General features: G+C 42.8%; 1 protein-coding gene across 2 annotated transcripts in view; it reads left to right on the forward strand.

Annotated features, from left to right (window-relative positions):
* DGKH (diacylglycerol kinase eta) overlaps positions 1-19470 on the forward strand; it is a 254374-nt gene that overhangs the window by 225717 nt on the left and 9187 nt on the right. For both annotated transcript variants that reach the window (XM_019529851.1, XM_019529850.1), the window contains 7 exons: positions 833-946; positions 1562-1696; positions 2734-2900; positions 10446-10551; positions 13553-13645; positions 18361-18480; positions 18860-18968. In XM_019529851.1, the coding sequence (XP_019385396.1) occupies positions 833-946; positions 1562-1696; positions 2734-2900; positions 10446-10551; positions 13553-13645; positions 18361-18480; positions 18860-18968 (844 nt within the window). The remainder of the gene's footprint in view (positions 1-832; positions 947-1561; positions 1697-2733; positions 2901-10445; positions 10552-13552; positions 13646-18360; positions 18481-18859; positions 18969-19470) is intronic.

A 19470-nucleotide genomic window follows, 5' to 3' on the forward strand; every position in this document is an offset into this window, starting at 1 on the left:
GGGGAGGGGGCTGAAAAGAGCATGCAGAGAAAGCATACAGAATTTATATGCACCAGTTTAACCTAAATTGAATAAATTTGATACTACGTAAATCCAGGTTTATCTTAAACTGGGTTCTGAAATTTTTAGACTGGTTTGTGTGCATGGAATTTCTGTACAGTTGCAGGTTTAGACTGACTGCTGGTCTGTAAGTGCATGGTTGGCACCAGGATGAGGTAGTTTAAATCAGTCTACCATTTTGAACCTGATTTAACCTCCCCAAACGTCTGGACTTAGCCCTAATAACATACAGCCAGCTCTCCTGGACTCCTTTTGCTCTCTGTTAGTGTTGTGGATCCTGCCCAACATCTCCCTGAAGTGTTCTTTTCTGAAGTCCAATGTCATTATTTTGCTGTTCTCCTTCTTTTCGTTAAGATCTTGAACTCTCATTTAATACTTGCTGTCACCAGAATTGCCTCCCACCTTCACATTCTCAACCAATTCCTCCTGTCAACCAATCTGTGAGCTGTGTAGGAAGAGGAGATTCCCATTCCTGGTTGGCTTTACCCTCTGTACCAAAACGTTTTCTGACACACTCCAAATATTATATTTAGTATCATCACCTTTAAGATAAAACTTTGCTACATTCATAGTATCTCACTTCTGTGACAGTTAAGTAAGCCTGTAAATTGTATACATCGGAATCTAGAATTTTATTTGTAGTAAGTTTTTGTGAGCCCAGATCTGAACTAGAGATGAAAGAAGATATGATCCCTGCTCTTTTAAATTTGCTCGTATATGTATATGTATATGAATATTGCTCTGTATATTCTTATTTTTCTTTTGTTCGCAGATATTTGGAGCGCCATCATTTGATGACAAAATTTTAGAAGTTGTTGCAGTGTTTGGCAGCATGCAGATGGCAGTGTCAAGAGTCATCAAATTGCAACACCACAGAATAGCTCAGGTAAGCAGAGCCAACCTTAGGTGTGGGTGATGTGGCTGACTGCCCAGGGCACTGTAGTCAGGGGGCAGCACACACATACATATGTACACAGCGCACATGTGTGAGCAGGCCACTCATAGCAGAGCTCTCCCCACACCCTAGGCAGGAGAACTGGTGCCCCACACAGCCCCACTGGGGATTGTGGGCAGCAGCACCACATCACTTCACCTGCCTGCTGGGAGGGTGCTCCCCAAAGTACTGCCTGCCTGGCTGTGCCTGCAGCAGTGCTGCTGATGGGGAGGGCCAAAATACAGGTTCACCCAGGACACCATTTTCCCTAAGGCCAGTTCTGCATGTATGTTTTTTATTTGAAAAGCAAGTAAGATAATGAGTAGCCTGGACTGCTGTGGCGAAAACTAGTAGTCTGGCCAACTGCTATGTTATACATTATAAAATATTAATGCTGTTTTAATTTTTTACTAACAATTAGTCATAAATGAATGTAGTAGAACAGTGCTCCATCCTTGAGATAAATGGGATAGAAGCCACAGCTCTTGCTAGTCTGTATACCACAGGTGGATTGCAGGTTTTCAGTGATATATTATGCTGTAAAATAATATATTTATTCTTTTTCAGTGTCGGTCAGTAAAGATCACCATCCTTGGAGATGAAGGGGTTCCAGTGCAAGTAGATGGAGAGGCTTGGATTCAGCCCCCTGGGGTTATTAAAATTGTACATAAAAACAGAGCTCAGATGCTAACACGGGACAGAGTATGTCAGCGAATGTATTTTATTATCTTTTGTATAAAATCCTTTGTTAGTGACATTCTCATAACATTATACCTGGCAAAAACAGCTTATGAAATAATTAGTTTGGTATGAATATGTTTTACGCAAGTCACTCAGAGCTTTGTCATCAGTAAGGATTTATTGTCTGTCTTTCTTTCTTTCTTTTTTTTTTTTTTTTTGATAAGTGAAAGTGGTCAAATGTCTATGAGAAAAGATTGTATTTATCCAACATTATCTATAGTTATATATGTAGTTGTGTAACTGTAAGGAGTATTGGTATAACATGGCTTCTCTTTCAGCCACTAACTTTGTACTTTATCATACAAAGTAGTGGAAGTTTTAGGAGCTATCATATATGTAATAAAATGTAAAATGTCTCTCTTTCATTAATGATTGCCATTGCAGATTTCATCCTACAACATTCTATACCTTATCAAACAATGCTAGAATCTATTTTTAAAAAGTTAGTCACTGTAGGAGTATGTGCTGTTTTAGCCATCTAGAATTAAAGGCATAAAACCTCTTGTATTCCCCCTGAGTTCCCCTCTGTTTATTCATATGAGTGGATGCTGAACACAGTCCTTTCTCTGCATCATATAATCACACAAAAGTAGGGTTAAAGGGACCACATGAGGTCATCTGCTCTAGTACACTCAAGGCAGGATCATCCCTGACTAATAGCTACAGTAATTTGTCTAGTAAATTTAGTAGATTTTTTTTCTCCTTGTTTTCCTGTATGACTTGCATTCAGAATGTCTTATCCTGGCAAAGTTATATCCCCAGTGAATGCATATTGAATGCATTTTAAGCAGCCCATTTAACTTAGGACATGGGAAAAGGTTATCCATAAAAACACATTTTTTAAAAAAAATTGGTTTTAAAGACTAATTTTAAATGCTATTTTTGTGTTGTACTGTATCGTGCTTATAATTTTTATGTAGAGTGATATGTAAGTCAGTAAATTTAAATAAAAGCAATATAAGTCTTATCAGTTGAATGTTTAATTCTGTTTTAATCAGGCTTTTGAAAGCACTCTGAAGTCTTGGGAAGATAAGCAGAAATGTGATTCCTGCAAGCCTGTCCTGCGGTCTCAGCTGTACCCTCAACAGGCCATTGACTTGGCTACAGAAGAAGAAGTTGCTCAGATCCAGCTGTGTTCACAAGCTGCAGAAGAACTTATTACCAGGTAGAGTAGAATACATGGGTTTAATGGTTTAATAGCCATTCTATCGCAGTGCAGTTATTTATAGAAGTTAGCATGTTCCATATAAGATGAGCTCAACTAATTTGGCCAAAGATGTGACACTTCACTGTCCATATTTTGGGTTGTGAAAGATCTGATTTATACTGTGTGCTGGTTAGATTTTTTTTTTCCTTCCTGCAGAAAACTTTTCTTTGACAGGGGGAAAGTTTTTTCATCTGAGAACAAAGATTTGTCTAAAAAAGATTTTGGTAACTAGGGGTGCAATACCAATACCAATGGCCAATTATTAACCAGCCATATCAACTGATGCCATCCAATAACTGACTTATGGGATTGTAGCACAGCAGCTTGAAGAGCAGTGTCTGTCTGGCTGGTAAGTCTTTCAGAGGAAGGGGTGAGGGGGCAGATTGAGGCCCCCACAATGAGGGAATGAGTGGGGCAGAGGCAGGCACTGCCGAGCCAAGGAGGTGAATGCAACACTGGGACCAGGTGTGGGGCAGAGCTGCAAGCAGCTCATGTGGAAGGTACAGGGTGAGGCGCTCCCAATGCTGCATGCACCCCCAAGGCTGGGCTGGGGCATGTCTTGTCCTGGGCGGGACTTGGTCAAGGCTGTGCTTGGGGTGGGTGGGGGTGGGTGGCGCTGGAAGGGGTGGCTACGGGGTGGGCTACAGCCACCCCAAAATAACCCATAGCTATCCCTCTTAGCATCATCATTGCTCGCCCTAAGTGCAGCCCCAGCCCAGCCCCCTTGATGGGAAGAGGCTGATGTAGGCCCTGGCCCCAAGCCCACAGTGGGCAGCCTGCCCTTCCCCATGCACAAATCTGGGAGGAGGGGCCCATGCCTCCCCTAAGGTTGTGTGCAGCAGGGAGCTGCCCCCCACTCCCTTCACCACCCCAAATGAGTTGTCCATGGCTCTGGCCCCAGGGTCATATTCACCACCCTGGCTGGGTAGTGCCTGTTCCTACCCCACTCTTTCCCTCACTGTTGGGTCTCAGTGTGCTGACGCCCCCCACTCCCCTTCCCTCCCTCATGCCCCTTCTCCCCCACAGACTTACTGGCTGGACACTGCTCACCAAGCTCCCGGGCTGCATTCCTGGCTGCACGCATGCACACGGTATTTATCCGTGACATTATCGGCTACACCAGCCAAGAAAAGCCAATTGCCAATAATGTTAATTTTCCTTTTATCAGTGCTGATCCATATATCAGATCACCTCTATGAAAACAATGTTCTGTTTCCTACATTTAGACAACAATTAAAATTTATATTGAAAAATAGTCTGGACATAAAATTTGCAGCTATTATATAATGTAACAAAGTGTGCCAACTATCTTATTTTTCTGAACTTCACATCAGGTTTAGCTATATAGGTTCTCTTTCAATAATATAGTGAAATTCATAATCTGTTTTCTTTGTTTGGCCTAGATTGGACCATAACTATTGGAGTTGTATATTAAAGCTATTTGCAGGTACTTGCATTTAATGTATAGATTAATGTATCCCTATTAATATAAAAATTAATAGGGATGTTCCTGTTTAGAATACTTAGTCTGTGGAAAAATAGTATAATTCGGATGTACTTTATAACAGGGGCATGCAAAATACGGCCCATGGTCCAGATCTGGCCTGCCAGGCGATTCTTTTTTTTTTTTTTTTTTATCCAGCCCATGGGTGGGTGGCCACCAATGAATCATTTCTGGCCCAACCTGTGGCTGTTCCTGCTACATTCTGCTTGGGGCCAAGCCCTGCCCACTGCCACTGGGGAAGTGCACTGTGCTCCCACCCTTATGTGCAAGAGGGCCTCAGCCCGAGCTAGTACACCGTTTCCAGGCAGGGCTGCTGCTGCTGCTGTTGTAGCCCCCTGGGGAACTGTTCAGCTCCCCTAGCTTCCAGCAGCAGCACCTCCTCATGTCCCTGTTGCAGCACTCTAGGCAGCAGGTAGGGAAGCAGCAGCAGGTGGGGGTAAGCGGCAGGAGGGCAGAGCTCAAGTCGGCCCTGTTTTATAATGCAGGGCTCCCCTTGGCTCCTGGGACTCGTGCACCACTGGGGGGACGCCCCACACACTGCAGCCAGTGGCCTTCCCCACTCCCTGCCACCACGTGCAGCTCCTGGATCTTCACTGGAAGTGGGGAGCCCTGCATGATGAGGCCAGGCCAATTCCATTTGCTGCTTTCTGGCAGAGTCCAGGGAGTTGCACGTGTTGATAGAAAGTGGGGCTGGGCAACTAGCACCATCACCTCAGTGCGTGGCTCTTCCTGGTTCCCAAGAGCTGCATGTGAGACATGGGGCGCCCCACATGACGAAGCCAGGTTGGCCAGGGGTGGGGCTGCCCTTGACAGCTCATCAAAACTCATTAAGAGCCTCTCCAGCCAAAATAATTGCCCACCTCTGCATCATACAGTTCTAAAATAGTTTAGTTTTGTGGTAAGCACAGTGAAAATAAGGGGAGAAATTAGTAGTTGAGAGAGAAAGCACATCATGGAAAAGTTGTATGTCCAAGTAACAGAAATTCTTCTACTCATGTTATACTTGGCTCCATAGTTCTGATGCGTAGAACCGATTAGCTTTCTCAGGCTGTCCAATTAACATCAAATAAAAAAGATACTGTTATTCTTGATTTGGACGTCATCAAAATCTTGTGTTTGCATATTTTTGCCAAAAGACTTGTAAAATGGATAGATTAGACATGTAGAGAAAGAAACAGTGATCCATGATATAAGAAAGTAATATGTGGAAGAAACTGCTCCATAAATTTACTGTAAATTGCAATCTGCCTCACTTGCCCATTCAGCCATTCTTCCTAGGACTTGTTCTAATGCCTTCATACAGTTGCCATTTAAAACAAATCAACTATCCTTAGAAAAGATTTTTCCTCTCCCCTTAAACAAAGTTTTCTCCTTCTCTCCTTAACTGTGGAAATTGCTCTAAGTTTATCCCTGTCCAAGCCTTGGGAAGGAAAGTGTTTGATCCTGTGTCAACCATAACATTTCTATGCATAAAATGTAATGGTTTATATTGTCTGTCATGCTGTGGTTCCACAAGACTACAAATCAAGTGTTTTAATGCTTAGTATTTTTTTTCCCTAGACATATGAAATATTTTCCACTCCATCACTGTCCCACATACCAAAGTATTTTCTTTTCTCTGTTCCTTGTCACTGCTACCACAACACTATGCCTCAAGCCACTGAATGGACAGTTAGAAACGGACAGTTCTTTTTCTGCTTTTTTGAACCATTTTCATTTTCAAATATGAATACTGTTTTAAAACCTTAAACTAGCAAACAGTTGAATCTTTGCATCAACAATATTCAAGCCACTTAAACTACTTGGTAAACCTTTCTTACTAATTTTCTTTCATATGTGAAAATTTGTTCCACTCTTATCTCTGAAATCCTTGTGGCCTCTGCCCACTTTAAGCTCTCTCATTCCATTGAAATTTTCTTTTTACTGGCTTTTTCCCTATATTTTCCTCTGCGTGGTTAACCTTGCTGAAGCCTTTTATTTAAGATGTTTTAGTCGTTCTTATGCTCTATGTCATTTCAGCAAGACTTTGCTGCTTCTTTATCAGTTCCAAATCATCTCAAAGTTTCAAAGCAATTACAAGTCAGAATGTTTTTTCTATGAAGTAGGGAAATCTGTGCTGCATTTGACATTAGAGATGTTTTTGAAAACATTATTCATATGGAACTATTGTATCCAGCCAAATACTGAAAAAGTAATTTGAAATTTAAGTTTAGATCAAGCGTGTTTCCATACCTAATTTATAATTAAACACAACTTCATCCCTTTTTGTTTCCTTTTGTGAGAGAGTTCAAATAGTCGCATCAAATTTTTTTGCCTTCTCAGTTTTGCAAATGAGAGCCTTTTCAAAACCAGTTCCTCTGTATGTCAGATGAATTCATGTCAGTTGACTCATTTGGCGTTAATCTTGCTGTGACATGGCTTAGCCCAGGCACATGATATCGAAGTATCAGGCACACAAGGAATGCATAGGACTGTCATTCATTTAGCAGAGTGGTAATTTCCCATTGGAATTTAGACCCAATGTTTTCTACATCCTGAGCAGGGGATGGCAAACAGGATTTATGAAATTCATTCCATACTGCTATTACATTCCAGAAACTATTTTCTCCCTAAAATGCATGGTTTTGGTTTTTTTAAACAAAAGGAGAGCTTGGTTTTTACAGACACTTCCCACTTTTTCAGAGAACTGTATATTTATTACATGAAAACATTAAAAAACTACCCCAAATTTCTCTTAATTTTGGCATCAGAGTCCCCTTGACTGGAAAAAGAAAGAAAAAAAGCCCATTTTAAAATTGAGGCAGTGCACTTTTCAAAGCCACAGACATTTATTGTTTTTGTTAAAAATAGCATTTGCTGCTTACATACAGAAACTAATGCCAGTTGCTCATTTAAACAGTGATTTTATTGGCTGCTTCAAATAACAGAAAGCTGTGGGTATAAAGCCCTTAATCTTTGTTGCAAGTGCACTCGAAGCAGTGATGCTGAAGAGAACATTTTGTGGCTGAAGTGACAGATGCAGTGTGTATTTAGGTGAGGATTTTTTCTCTGGATATTAGTGGAAAGTTAGAGACCAAAGGATTCCCTTTCCTTTCCTCTCCTCTCCTCTCCAGCTTTTGAAGTGCTGTATAGCCTCATTTTTACTTATTTTCCTGACTCCTTTCACTGTTCCAGCATTGTCACCACCCCTTCTGCACTGTCATTGGCTTTCTTTGTTGCAGAGAAGAACTAGTATCCAGTACAACGGAGAGAACATTCAGATCTGTAATTTCTCCATCTCTTGTGGATGGTCCCTGTAGCTACACCTCGTTCCTAACAAAATGCACCAGAGGCACATGCCAGTTAGTGTTCCTGCATCTTCACTGTTACCTCTATGCTCCTCCTTTTTTCCCTTCCTTTGCAGAAGATGTGAAAATACTGGCTCCATACTTGTCTCCCTGCATTAGGCATTGGAGTGTCGCTTAGAGAAATGGTTCCAATTCTGCAGTAAAAATAGGCAAATTCTTTGGGTAGAGGTGTTATTTTTTATCAGGCCAACTAAATAGTTGCAAAAAAAATTGTTCTTTGCAACTTTTCGGACATGCACATCCTTCCACAGGTAAAAAAAAAAAAAAAAAAAGGAAATTAAAAAGTGATGAGAGAAATGAAAGATGGTCAGAAATGTCTTGGGTATGAAAAAATCAGTAAAAATAGGAATGCAGAAGACTAGGTGGGAATGTAGCCATGAACCACAAAAGCTACTTTTAATGATGCATTTAATTTAGTTTTTCATTTAAAAGAAGAAGAATGGGGAAGCACTAAATAACTTGTTACAAATATTTAGTGATTATATAGGAGTTCTCAGTGCTCCTTACCTTTTTATCAAGCATTTTCTTTGTATTTTAGAGAGCGGCAGACTTGCACATAGGCACACATTAAGAATAGATTCCTGGCCCTCCTGCCTCTCAGATCCAGTGTCCTGTCTGCTCCCCTAAGTTCCCTTTTAGGCCCGAGTCAAGTGGTCTAAAGCAGTTTAAGGACTCTTTAATTCTAAGGTGTTTCCAAAGACTAAACTGTTTTGGCTTTTAGCAGTCTTAACTTTTAAACAAATAGTGTGTGCCAGCTGTTGCACTTAACCTTCATAATTTCTTAGTCATTGTCTTCAAATGGGAACTGCTTTTCCCGCCTCACTTATGACTGTGTTTTAGCCCTATCTGTCTGCATTGTGTGAGTGCAGCACTTCAGTCCCAACGTATGAGAACTGTGTGTGTGGTGGTGGGGGAAGAGGGGTCATATCAGTCTAGTTTCAAACTGAAATTCTGCTTCAAGTTGGGGAAAAAAGAAAGAGCCAGTTTTGTATAAATTTTCTAAAATGGTCGCCTTTGGACAGACAATAACATGGAAGTTTTTACGTTGAATACAGTTATTTAGAAACAGCTGTTAAATAGGAAGGTTCTTTGAGTGGATGTGATATCTTTTATTAGACTAGCTGAATAGTTTTAAAAAGTTCTTGGCAAGCTTTCGGGCGCAGCCACTGTTCTTCAGGGTCTCAATGCTTGAAGAAGGGTGACTGAGCCCAAAAGCTTGCTAAGAACTTTTTTCCAACTACTCAGTTGGTCTAATAAAAGCTATCACATCCACTCAAAGAACCATGCCTGCCTATGTCCTTAGACCAACACAGCTACAACCAAAAACCCAGTTAACTAGGGAAAGTATCAGTTTACACTGGAATCAGCTGTAGTTCTCCATGTCCCAAAAACTGTAATACAGAAATCATATTGGCCATGACATGGCAATCGAGTCACTGCTAGAACATTTCTGTAATAGCACAAGTATTTACTCAGGAGCTTAAGAGCAGCATATTGAGCTCAAACTGCAGAGCAAGTTTAGATAGCAGACAGCAGAAATTATATTTTAATTGTCCAAACTGCAGTTTAGCTAGGACCATGCCTAATACCTTTATTGTTGTAAAAAATATATTTAAAATGCAAATTCCATTGACTCTTCAATATTCACAAGTCAAAGTGCTGCGTCTGAGAGATTTGTTCTCTTCTTGTTTAGTTTCACTAGCAGCCTATAATGATTCTCATAAGACCCCAGTATAATAATGCTCTCAAGAATGATGATATTTTCTATATGAATGCTCTGGGATGATCTAGTTGTCTATGATTATCTAGCTGGGGATGATTTGGCAGGGATGCTCTAGTTGGGGATGGTCCTGTTTTGAGAAGGGGGTTGGACTAGATGCCCTCAGGGCTAGGGACAGAGGGGATTTGGGATCCCTGCTTAGCAGGGAATGGGGAGGGGAGGGGGAAAGCAGGAGGAAACCAGGCAGATTTGCTGTGCCTGCAAGTCTCTGCCAGAGTTGCAGCCAGGGAGTAGAGGGGAGAAACCAGCCCTGCTGTGGAGCAGAGAGCCCTGCCCATCCCAGAGAGCATGCTGTGGGAGTCTGATTTAATTTAAATCAGCAAGGGGTCTGGGACAGACATTGTACAAACTAGTTTGACCCAAATCAGTTCAACATGATTAAAGGTAGTATCAGACTTATCTCACATCGGTTTCAGCCGTTTTCAAACTGGTTTACGTGCACTGAACACCTGTTCTGTTACAGGTTTAAACCAGTTTCTGATCACTTAAACCAGTTTATGTCGTGTCTGTCCATAGCCCAGAGGTCCCTTTAAACCCTAACTTTCTATGAATCTGTGATCGGAATGGCTACCTCAATTACTGGTGGAAGGAAGATATTTCAGTTAAGACAATAAATGTTCCTCAGCCTCCTATATCAGAACAGATCTTTTGTATTATGAATGCCATTTAGGTGACAGAACTAAAAAGTGATATTTAATTTAAGCTTTAGCTATATGGCAATATATTTAGGACTCTAATACAGTTAATGTTAAAACTCTATTAAATGATTTTCCCATCTTCCAGTGTCACCTAACATAGCTCAGTTTTCAACTAGTTTTTAAAAGAAACTGACAAAGCACTTTTTTTCCTGTTTTTTTTTACTATTTTTATAGAATCTGTGAAGCAGCAAAAACGCACAGCCTGCTGGAACAAGAGCTTGCTCATGCTGTCAATGCATGTTCCCATGCATTAAATAAAGCCAATCCAAGGTTTCCTGAGGTAAAGAAACAATTGAAATTTGTTTTAAAATGGACCCTCTGTATGAAGGAATATTTCTAGAGACCTTAAAGCAGTTCTGTATTCTGAACGGTATATTCCAGTGGCTAGGGCAGTTGCTAATGAGGTTGTTCATATCCAAGGCCCCCCGATCTTTCAAACATACATGCACAGAGAGAGGGAGTGCAGCTTCCTTCCTGCTGGTTGCATTCATAGGAAAGGGGGGGACAAAGAGCACATCCCAGCATTCTGGAACACAGTGGAAGTGGCAGAAAACATTCTTCTCCTTCCCCTCCCCCAGGACATGTAACCCCATCCTTTCCAGTGGGGAGGAAGAAGGTACTGGTGGACAGACTCTTGCGGAAACAACCTAATTTGGAGGGTAAAACATAATGGAAACATTGAAATTAAGTGGGGTTAAACAGGGCAAAGGAAGACACAGAACTTGGGGGAGAGAGAAATTGTGACAGTGCTGGAAAAGAGAGAATAACAAGCAGAAGCATCTGGGCCGATTCATATGAACACACACCTGCTCCAGCGGTGTGAGTATTGAGATGTGACACTGCTGGGGGAATTTTGGAAGGAGGAGAAGCAGGGTCCCTGCATCTCGCATCATAATTTTAGTTTGTGCAGGGGGTTAGTTTCAAGAACAAGAGTTTGCTTATCTACTAATATAGTCTACCAAAACACTCATCATCAGGGAACCTGGTTTTCTCTGATTTAAAAAAATCTGCAATTTTCAGTTAAAACTAACCCCAAATCCACATTTTTCCATGATTTAAATGAAACACCACTAATATAGACATATATGCATGTATGTATAGATATATATCTATATATAGATATAAGTGGTCACCAACCAGTGGGTCCCAATCAACTAGTCCAGGAGTCAGCAACCCCTGGCACATGTGCCGAGCATGGCACGCTGGGCCATTTTTCTCAGCACACCACCACCAGCCCAAGCTCTAAGTAGCTGCTGCCAGCCACAGAGCCCAGGCTGCTCCCAGCAGGCAGCTGGGAGACTGCAAGCCCTGCTGGAAGCAGACCAGGCTCCATGGGCTGGCTGCAACCAGGTGGCTGCAAACAGCTGCTCCGGACTCCGGCATGTCGGCACTCTGCCACCTTCCAAGGTAGATGTTGTGGTTCTTTTGGCACTCTGGCCAAAAGACATTGCCTGCCCCTAGACTAGTCAATCGTGGAGCCTCTGACAGTTGATCATAGTCTGAGATTGACTGTCAAAGGCTCTGCAGTTGGGAGTGGCAGGGCACAGTCCGGGAGCAGCAGAATGGCAGCGGGATGCACATGGCTAAGCTGAGCCATGCCCCCTGCCACTGGGGCTGGGCTGGGCTGAGTGAGTGGGGTGATTCCCCCTTCAAGCCCTACTGTCCTTTGGTGAGGGAGGGAGTGGGGCAGGGGCAGGGGTGAATGAGGGCCCAGGCTGGACTGGGGGAGGGTCAGAGCCTGGGCAGCAGGTTTAGGTGCACAGGGGGGATTCCGTGCAGCATGCACCCTGGTGGAGGCCTGGGGGTCATGTGCCCTCCTGATCTGTGTGTGGGGCAGAGGCAGCTGTTGCTGCATGCTGGGCTTTGTACCCCGAGCCCTGTGCACAGATTGGGAGACATGAGCCTCCTGGGCCTCCGCCAGAGTGTTTGCAGCAGCAGGAGCCCCCTTGTGTGCCTGGACAAGCTGCTTAGGCTCTGACCCACACCAGGGCCCCACTCATCCGGTGGCAGGGGGTGTAGGGGCATAGGTGACGGACGGGGGGGGCCTTAGCCTCCCGCACATGCGGGGCAGCAGTAGGGCCACAAGGCAGCTTAGCTGCGGGCTTCTGGCGGCAGCAGCAGTGGTGGGGAGGGCTGCATGCAGAGGTGAGTGGGACGAGTGGAGCAGGGGCTAGCACTGCAAGCGGCTCATCCGGGGTGTGAAGGGAGGGGTGAGCACGCAGCCTGGAAGGGCATGGGGGGCACGTGCCCCTGGATCTGCACATGGGGTGGGCCGGCTGGGTCCTGGGTGATGCCAGGCTCTTCAGCTGTGCAGGGGCTGGTGGTAGTGGGAGACAAGTGGAGGCCTGGGGAACCTCCAAGCCTCTGCTTGTCCCACCGTCCGGCCTGGCCAGGCCCACTCCCTGCAGCCCCTGCTCCTGCTTGTGCCCAGCTCCCTCCCTCACCGCTGAAATCTCTGTCTGACCTGCCTCCCTCACAGCCCTTTGCCTTCCCCCACAAACATACCTCCTTGGGGGGGATGTTCCCCCAAATATTTTTTTTCCCTCTGCCTCGATCAGCCCTGCCCCTTCTTCCCCCCCAAAGATTGACCTGCAGGGTGGGGTGGAGGTGCAGGGTAGATCTTGGGTTGCTTTTTAATTCAAAAAGTGATCTCCTACCCAAAAAAGTTGGAGAGCACTGATGTATATAGTGGTGTTTCAGTTCAGTCATGGAAAAATGTGGATTTGGGGTTACTTTTTTTTTCAACTGAAAATTTCGGATTTTTTTAAATCGGAGAAAACCAGGATCCCTGCTCATCATCCTGATAAGTGGACCAACTAATCAGTGTTTGTTTAATTGTAGCTGGCCAGTTCATGTGTCATGTGAATCATCCTAATTAACAGTTTTCCTTAAAAAAAGGCCTTGAATTTCTCTGCTATCCTGAGCCAGCCATGGTGACCATACATTGTTCTTACAGTTGGATGACTGTGTGATCCTTAGGCATGTCTAAGAACTCAGTAATCCTGTAGAGTAAAAACCAAGCAACAAATACAGTACATTTTCTGACATCAATTCTGAATGCTGAAACAAAAAGTGATCAGACTTATTGTGCCTTCAGGCAAACGGGTGAAACTCCCAAAACTTCAAAGTGTGTCATCTAAATGTCTAGTTCTCAATGCAGAGCTGAGAAATTGACTTGGCATGCTTTGGAGAATCTGGTTAAGTTTGAGACCATAAACTGAGCATGACTTTTAAGTTTACTATACAGCCATTCAATTGACTGTTGTGCTTCTATTTCCCAGAGTCTTACCAGAAACACTGCCACTGAAATAGCTGTCAATGTGAAGGCACTGCATAATGAAACGGAATCTTTACTAGTAGGAAGGGTTCCTTTGGTAAGGAGATAAAATAAATACTTATTTTTTTTACTCATTAATATCTTGTGTACAATCCTGTGCTTCATCTCTTATTCCATTCAGCAGTAGCATGGGATGAAGAAATTGCTTTTTCCAAGTATTGTCTAGTAAATATCCAGTATAGCTTTAGTAATAAAACTTATTGGACCTCCTTCTTTTACCATTTATCATGGATCTAAAAGTAGTGAAGTTATTGTAGTATACTGAATTGACCTTTGGAAATACAATTAGAAAATTGTTAGCTGTGATAAGGTGAGGAAAGAGATTGAGTTCCTCTTTTCTCTCAATTGACATTAAAAAGGCACTTTGTAGGAATAGTTGCATCTGACTGATGTTTTGAGTTTTTGGATGCAGAAGAAAATATATTATCCAAACTGTATAGTAGTTACTAAGACTGCTTACAAATGTTAAAAAAAAGATGGCACTTTAAACTCATTGCACTCCTGTGCTGAGCCCAGTGCATGCCCAGAAGAGGCATTGCATTAGTTGGATCCAGCTTGCCCAGTGTCTGTATAGATTGGGAGCTTCAGTGGGGCTTTTTTGGCTCTTTTATCTAATAGCTGATTGAATCGGCTATTAGATAAAAGCACCAAAAAGCTACTCTGAAGTGCCTGATCTGTATATCCTGAGTCTAAGTGACATGCTGCTCCTTTTGGCAAAGCATGGTTTGGGTTTTGTGGGGGGTTTTTAACATCTGTAAGCATCCCAAATGGGATGCTTTCTTTAGGGGAACTGGAGTCTGAAGGGAATCAAGATACAGACTTTTTCAGAAAATACCATTCTAAATAAACAGTTCAAATGCACTTTGTTTGGTGACTGAAAGTCATTGCTGTCTAAAGGCTGATCAGCAGTTGGCTTCTAACATAGGCAGATACAGGATTTTGCAAAGGCAGTGAGTGGCGCAGGGATGCCTCCACCCTTGCTCCCAGCCTCCCCACTCTGTCTCTACCACCAGGGCAGGCAGACCACACTGTAGGAGCAGCAGCTGGGTATTTTTTTTTTTTTTTTTTTAAGATTCTGAATCAGGTAACAATCTCCCTCTCCCCTGCTGACCTCCCAGCTCTCCACATCCCCTCTATGTTCAACAGCACTTCTGCTTCCTTCCCATTTCTGTGTCCACTGCTGCTGTTGACTCCACCTGACACGGGGTGGGGGAAGCTCCAGAGCTGTTCCTGTCTTGCTTCATCTATGGCTTTGGGGAACAGCTACATGGGGAGCTGGGCTCATCTAGGGACAGTGGTGGCTGTGGGGTTCCCTTTCCCTGAGCCCGCTCCTGGATGCAGAAAATACCCAAAGGGATTGGGAAGAAGCTGCTGCCACTGTCCCTGGCTGAGCCACAGCCCAACTCCCTGCACAGCACAAGTGCTTCCCATGCAGCCCAGCTGAAGTGGGGCAGAAGCAACTCTGGAGCTCCCCTTATCCTCAGCTAGCCAGGGATTGAAGCAGGAGAGATGGAGGAATTGGAAGGGAGGGGACATACTGCTGAGCACAGAGGGGAAGGGGGGTGGAATTCTTGCTTGTTTCAGGGACTTAAAAAACGTCCCCAGCTGCTGCTTTTGTGGTGGGGTGGGACCATGCCACTGTACCCCTTCTGCATTTGTTCCTGGCTTCTAGAACTATTAAGAGGTTAGGCACATTTCCAAATTTGAAGATGACAATGCTCCTGAGATGAATCTAATGAAGATAGGGGAAAGAAACATATAGGAATCTGAAAACTCACCAAATTAACAAAAAGATATAAGAATAAATATATTATTTAACTTTGTTCAAGAACAGGATTTGGCAGAACAGTTTTAAGTAGATGATTGGAATGCAATACTAAGTGGTATCATTTATCAGGAGATGCTATGACATGAATTAAATATGAAATCAGATGAAATTCCACATTTCTCAGTCAATAAAGGCAGTAATTTCACTGAAGTGCTTATGTGCTGAAGAGTTGTTTTAGTTTACTTCTGCTCTTGTGTAAGTTTTTTCTTTTGAGGCATTTCTGATTTTTATATTTTTATTAGGTGTCTCATTAAGGCCTATTTGACTATTTATGCTAAACCAATATTTAATAACAGGGTCATTACTAAATATCAATGTATTTTGTGTATTATGCTGCATGTTGACATTAGAGATGTCCATAACTCTCATTAAACCTTAAGCTTAGAATTTTATTCATGAATCTGAAATAAAACTTGTAGTCTGGTACTTTAACCAATGCTGAAACTATGTCCTACCCATGGAGATACAAATGGATGAAACTTGGTGGTGTTCAAGGTGCTTGTCATTGCTATCATGTACTATCCTCGAGTTTGTGTGTCCACTCACAAAGAAGCAAATCCTTAAGTGGATCTTTCCTCCTTAATTTTTATCTTCTTTACTTTTTTTCACCCCTCCAGTTCTTTCACTTTCTCTGACAAGCTTGTGACAGACATAAATTGATGCCTTCACTGTCCACACTGTTCACTGGTGACCCTTTTAATTGGCACCTGTCTATTGGTTCTGTGATCTTCGAGCTATAGGATGGTTCAAATTATGATTCCTCTCCATCAGTCTACTGATTTGATTTAATTGACAGAGGTAATTCAGTAGTGGAGCTAGGCGACATATTTTGGCAAAAAGTAACCATGTCATTTTAGGACACTGCCAAGCAGAATAAAACTGCTGCCTAGCAAAAGGCAAACAGTACACATAGACACTTCCATGCACTGTTAGTATATTATTGCTAACTCAAATGACTATGACTCTTCCCATTTTGTTTATTGCGGAGTGACTATGATTCCCTATCAGATCTTGCATTTAAATTAGGGGGTTTCTACCTTCTAGTCCTTTTTGGTCTCTTAAACGGTGAGAAAATTGCATAAAATCTAGGAAGGGCCTTCAAGAGAGAATCCTACTTATACTAAAAAAATCCACTACTCCTTCCTAACCAGTTAAGAGCTGCATATCGTATAAAGAAATTTTCACAATAGGAACTTGGGTTTACTCGCATTGTAAGCTATTACAATTTTGTTGGACTCTGTGTTTTGATCTGAGGTTTTTCCAAATCACTCTCTCTTATTAAATCCTTCCCTCGCTCTTTCTTAACATCATAGTGTAAAAAAGAAGTGCATACAGCTATGAACCTATGACACAATCATTTAAAAGTACAAACTTTATTGTTGTTCCTACACTTGGCACTATTTGTTCATTTCCTTCCCAGCTGTAGCTTCCGGATAGGTAGATGTACAAGGCCACAAGATTAAGGAAATTTATTACAATGAATCTGGTTTCTTTGCTCTTGTGTCTATCAATGTGGAGGAATCTAACTTAGTCTGTAAGTTTCTTTGTACATCTCTAATGTTGTGTGTTCTTGTTAACGAGATAACTGTTCCTTTGTATGCTCTTGAGTATGGTAAGTGATGCTAGTAGCTGATAGCTGTGTCCCCACCATAAGGCTTAGCTGTCAGACAGGCTGGTGTCATTGAGATCTATTCAAACATAGTCTCCTAGGTGCTCGTACATGTGACAGGGGTTTAGTTCAGTTTAGTTCTCCCTAAATTGAAATGGTGAGTTTTTAAAAACCCACCATTTCAATTTAGGGAGAACTAAACTGAACTAAACCCCTGTCACGTATACACAGGGGTTAGGGGGCCTGATCCTTAGAGCTTATCTTCCTCTCCTATGGGGGAGTGGGGGGGGCAAGCTGCCTGTGGGCTGAGTAGTCCCTGAGCTGTGGGGAACCCTGGTGTTTCCCTTCATGGTCGTGGTGCCCCCCCCAGGTGGCACCTGGCCCAGGTGGTCCTGGGGAGCACTGTAGCCCCAGAGGGGAGCACAGGGCCGAGCACAGCTCAGGCAGGCAAGCTCCAGGAGGAAAAAAAGGAAAAAGATCAGGTTCCTCGCCACTTTTTTTTTTCTACTCCCCTTTAGTCAAGCCTGCCTGCACTGCCTGCCGCCAGGTCTCACAGGCCCTGAGCTGTGCAAGGCCCGGTGCTGCTCTCCATGGCAGTGACACCCTGGGGGACCACCTGGGCCAGGTGCCAGTTGGTGGGTGCTGCTGCTGAGGAGGGAAACACCCGGGTCCCCCACAGCTCAGGGACCGCTCTGTGCACCAGCAGCACCCCCACCCCTGCCCTCCTGCCATGGGAGAGAAAGGTAAGCTCCAGCACCCCTGCACCATCCCTGCCACCTCGCCTCCTGGGACTGTCCAGGAATGGCTGGTTTGCCCCTGGGGCAGAGCAGGAGAGCGGCTGGGTGTGCCGGTGGTGGGAGAAGGTGGCGGGGACAGTGCATGGGGCGCTGGAAGCCTGCTAAGCCCGAGCTTCCCTAATCACGTCGGCCTCTAGTGCCCCATGCACCATTGCGCTTTGTTAGGTAGCAAACTAAAACACCTCACGGGGGTTTGATCTTGCTTTGTTATGAAGTCATTTAAAGTGGAATACAGCATCAAGCTTGGGAAAAGCAGCGTCATTGAAGTGGTGCAAAAGGGCATTTAAACTGCTTTAAGGGCCAGTTGTAAACTGCTTAAAAGGCCAATTTTGTTGCATGTACAAAGGCCCAGGATGATTAGATATGTTTGCCATGGAAGTTAATTTTGGTCTGAAATTCCCTGTTACTTTACGTTTGGTATTAGGCAGCAGTGTATAGTTTATAAAGTAGTTAACATTTCTTGCATTAACAAAGCTAATAAGTTGTATTCTTTTTTCCCCTGGATGCTTCAAAAACAGCAATTGGAATCCTACCATGAAGAACTGCTGTCTGACGCTTTGCACAGTGTAGAGATTGAGTTAAGAAAACTCGCTGAGATTCCATGGCTTTATTATGTTTTCCAATCAAATGACGATGAGGTGGGTCAGATTAATATTTTTTCCATTTTTTTACCACACAAGAATAAATTAGTATCCCTTATCATCATTAGAGGCAGTATTAATAATAACCCTGGATCTCTTCTGTCTGCTGCAAGCAAGCTTTTAAGTTTTACTGCTTAGTCTGCTTCCAGTTTTCCTTTTTTCTTACGTAAGAAATTAAAGTGTCAGCAGTTATTTAATAGAAGAAGCTATTAGGTATCCCATATTTTTTGATAGATCCCGACACAATTCTGTACTAAATTATATTTTGGACCAGATTTTGAGACTAATTATACATGTAATTTACCTTTTCACATATGTAATTGAACTTTCATTGTTTTTTTTACTTAAAGGTAGTTATTTCTTTTCTTTTATTCAGGATTCCCCTCTGGATTATGCTAAAAGAAACAACAGAAGTACAGTATTTCGCATAGTGCCAAAGTTTAAAAAGGAAAAGGTCCAAAAGCATAAGACCAGCTCTCAGCCTGGTATGTGTTTTGACATTGAAAGACAAATATCTTCTGGGGACTAACATCTTTCATAAAAAGCTGAAATAATGCATTATACTTGGCCCCATTTAGGTGAATGCAGGTGAATAGGAGTTCACCTGTTCACTCAATACATTTTTCAGGTCTCAATCAGGATTCCTCCCCCCTGAACTGTTGCACTTATAATAATAATTTTTAAAAATAATTTCCAAAACTAGCTATTGTTATTTCTGTCTGCTTTTTGGTTTAGAGTCCCCATGCATTTGTCTGGGTAATTATATTTAACAAACCCTTAGAAGCACAAAGACCCATGCTAGTTCTGTTTCCTCACCCAAGCACTAACTTAAGTTTCACTGGCTGCACAGTAGCTTTTAATTATTAGTTAATTAATTCAGTTAGCCCTTAATATTCTAGCTTTTTCACATCAGCTAATTATGCACCTCAAGCATAACTCTGCGATAGCCAGTCCTGTTCTCTTAGACAGTAAAAGTTGAACAAACTC

This window comes from Crocodylus porosus, unplaced genomic scaffold (genome assembly GCF_001723895.1).
Source record: "Crocodylus porosus isolate Cpor-Errol unplaced genomic scaffold, CroPor_comp1, whole genome shotgun sequence".
NCBI classification, from domain to species: domain Eukaryota; kingdom Metazoa; phylum Chordata; order Crocodylia; family Crocodylidae; genus Crocodylus; species Crocodylus porosus.